This window comes from Bos taurus, chromosome 29 (assembly GCF_002263795.3).
Source record: "Bos taurus isolate L1 Dominette 01449 registration number 42190680 breed Hereford chromosome 29, ARS-UCD2.0, whole genome shotgun sequence".
In the NCBI taxonomy this organism is placed as follows: Eukaryota; Metazoa; Chordata; class Mammalia; order Artiodactyla; family Bovidae; genus Bos; species Bos taurus.
The window spans coordinates 27620742-27622568 of NC_037356.1; the positions used below are offsets into that span (position 1 = coordinate 27620742).

Sequence of the window (1827 nt, forward strand, 5' to 3'; positions counted from 1 at the left end):
TTAAATCATTAACCATTCATTTCACCATCTATGAAATAAATATATTTATATGATCTGTCACTTGCTGGTTTCATTGAATTAAAGTAAAAAAAGAAAACACTTGCCCAAAGAAGTTTGATGTAAAATATTTAGAGATGCAAAATAAATTTATAGTCAATATCTTAATGAAGGCTTCAATCTCTGACATTTAAAGGAAACATAGTCTTCCTAGTCAGATAATAGAAAAATGGGAGTAAAAACAGTAAAAGCATCTGATACATGCTTCTAAAGCATGCGGAAGATATGCACAACTCCAATAAAATGATGCTACTTTAGCGATATCTAGCTGATTTCATCATTACTGTCTCATTATATCAAAGGTATCTCAAATTTGATCACTTGGAGACCATTTTTCTTCAGTAAAAATTAAAACTTTGAAATGAAGCTAGAAAATAACAGTTACATTTATAATGTAATACTATTAGCTAAAAGGAAAACCAGAGGAGATATTTCACAAATCATTTAAGGAAAAAAGAAGTCCAGACAGAAAAATTGGAAATACATTATTATGAGAAGGCTTAAATTTTCTTAGGCGTGTTATTTTAAAAAATAGAAAAATAAGGCCATGACTAAAAATATTTAATTGAACACACAGAATCTCCTTGTCCTGTAACTATATGCACAGACAGATAATGTCTCTGATCAAAATTCTGCCACACACAGGGTTTTTCTCAAAGCAAGCTTAACATCTTTGTTCCTCAAGCTGTAAATTAAGGGATTCATCATGGGAATCACATTTGTGTAAAAGACAGAGGATATTTTCCCATCATCCGCAGACACAGAAGATGGTTTGAGATACACAAATGCACTTGATCCAAAGAACAGAGAAACAGCAATGATGTGGGAACTGCAGGTGCTGAAGGCTTTGGACCTGCCCTCTGTGGAGCTGATGTGGAGGATGTTGGAGAGGATGAGACCATAAGAGACAAAGATGGTGAGACTGGGCACAGTGATATTGATGCCTGACACAATGATAACTTCCAGCTCAATGATGTAGGTACTTGTGCAGGAGAGCTGGAGGAGAGGGTAGATGTCACACAAATAATGGTTGATGGTGTTTGCAGCACAGAAGGTCAGTCTCAGCATGCATCCAATGAGGGTTGTTGCCTCAAAAAATGCCATCAGGTAGGAACCAAGCATAAGGCTGGAACACACTTTAGGGGACATGGCAGTGTTATACAAGAGTGGGTTACAGATGGCCACATAGCGGTCATAGGCCATTGATGTCAGCACATAACTTTCAGAAATACCAAAAAAACACAAAAAGTAAAGCTGGGTCATGCACCCCATGTAGGAGATAATCTTCTTCTCTGATGTGATGTTGATCAGCATTTTAGGTGTAAAAACAGAAGAATAACAGAGATCTATGAAGGACAAATTAAAGAGAAAAAAGTACATAGGTGTGTGCAGGTGTGAACTCGACCCAATTAGGATGATCAAGCTCAAATTTCCCATCACAGTGACCATATACATTACTAAAAACAGGGAAAACAGGGGGAGTTGAAGAACTGATTGGTCTGTTAATCCTGCTAAAATGAACTGAGTCATGAAAGAGTCATTCCCTGGAGCCATTCTTCTCTAAGGGGATCTGTGAAAACAAGGAGAAGGCTTATACAGAGGAAAAAATATTTCTCACATCTCCTCACATAAGTGACATATGTACTAGGAATGACTGTGGGTAGCCCAAACTGAACCCATAGAATTTACTTTCCATTACCATGGAAATGAGTGACAAGAATTTCCTTTATAAAAAATGCTTTATAAACTAAGTAGCAAAAAGCATCAAAA

The 1827-nt window shown here is 36.5% G+C and overlaps 1 protein-coding gene across 1 annotated transcript; it reads right to left on the minus strand.

The window, feature by feature from the left end:
• Window positions 1–681: 681 nt before the first annotated feature.
• Window positions 682–1611, minus strand: OR8B1AE (olfactory receptor family 8 subfamily B member 1AE). The gene has a single exon (NM_001390576.1). The coding sequence runs from the start codon at window positions 1609–1611 to the stop codon at window positions 682–684; it is 930 nt and encodes a 309-aa protein (NP_001377505.1).
• Between the last annotated feature and the right edge of the window lie 216 nt (window positions 1612–1827).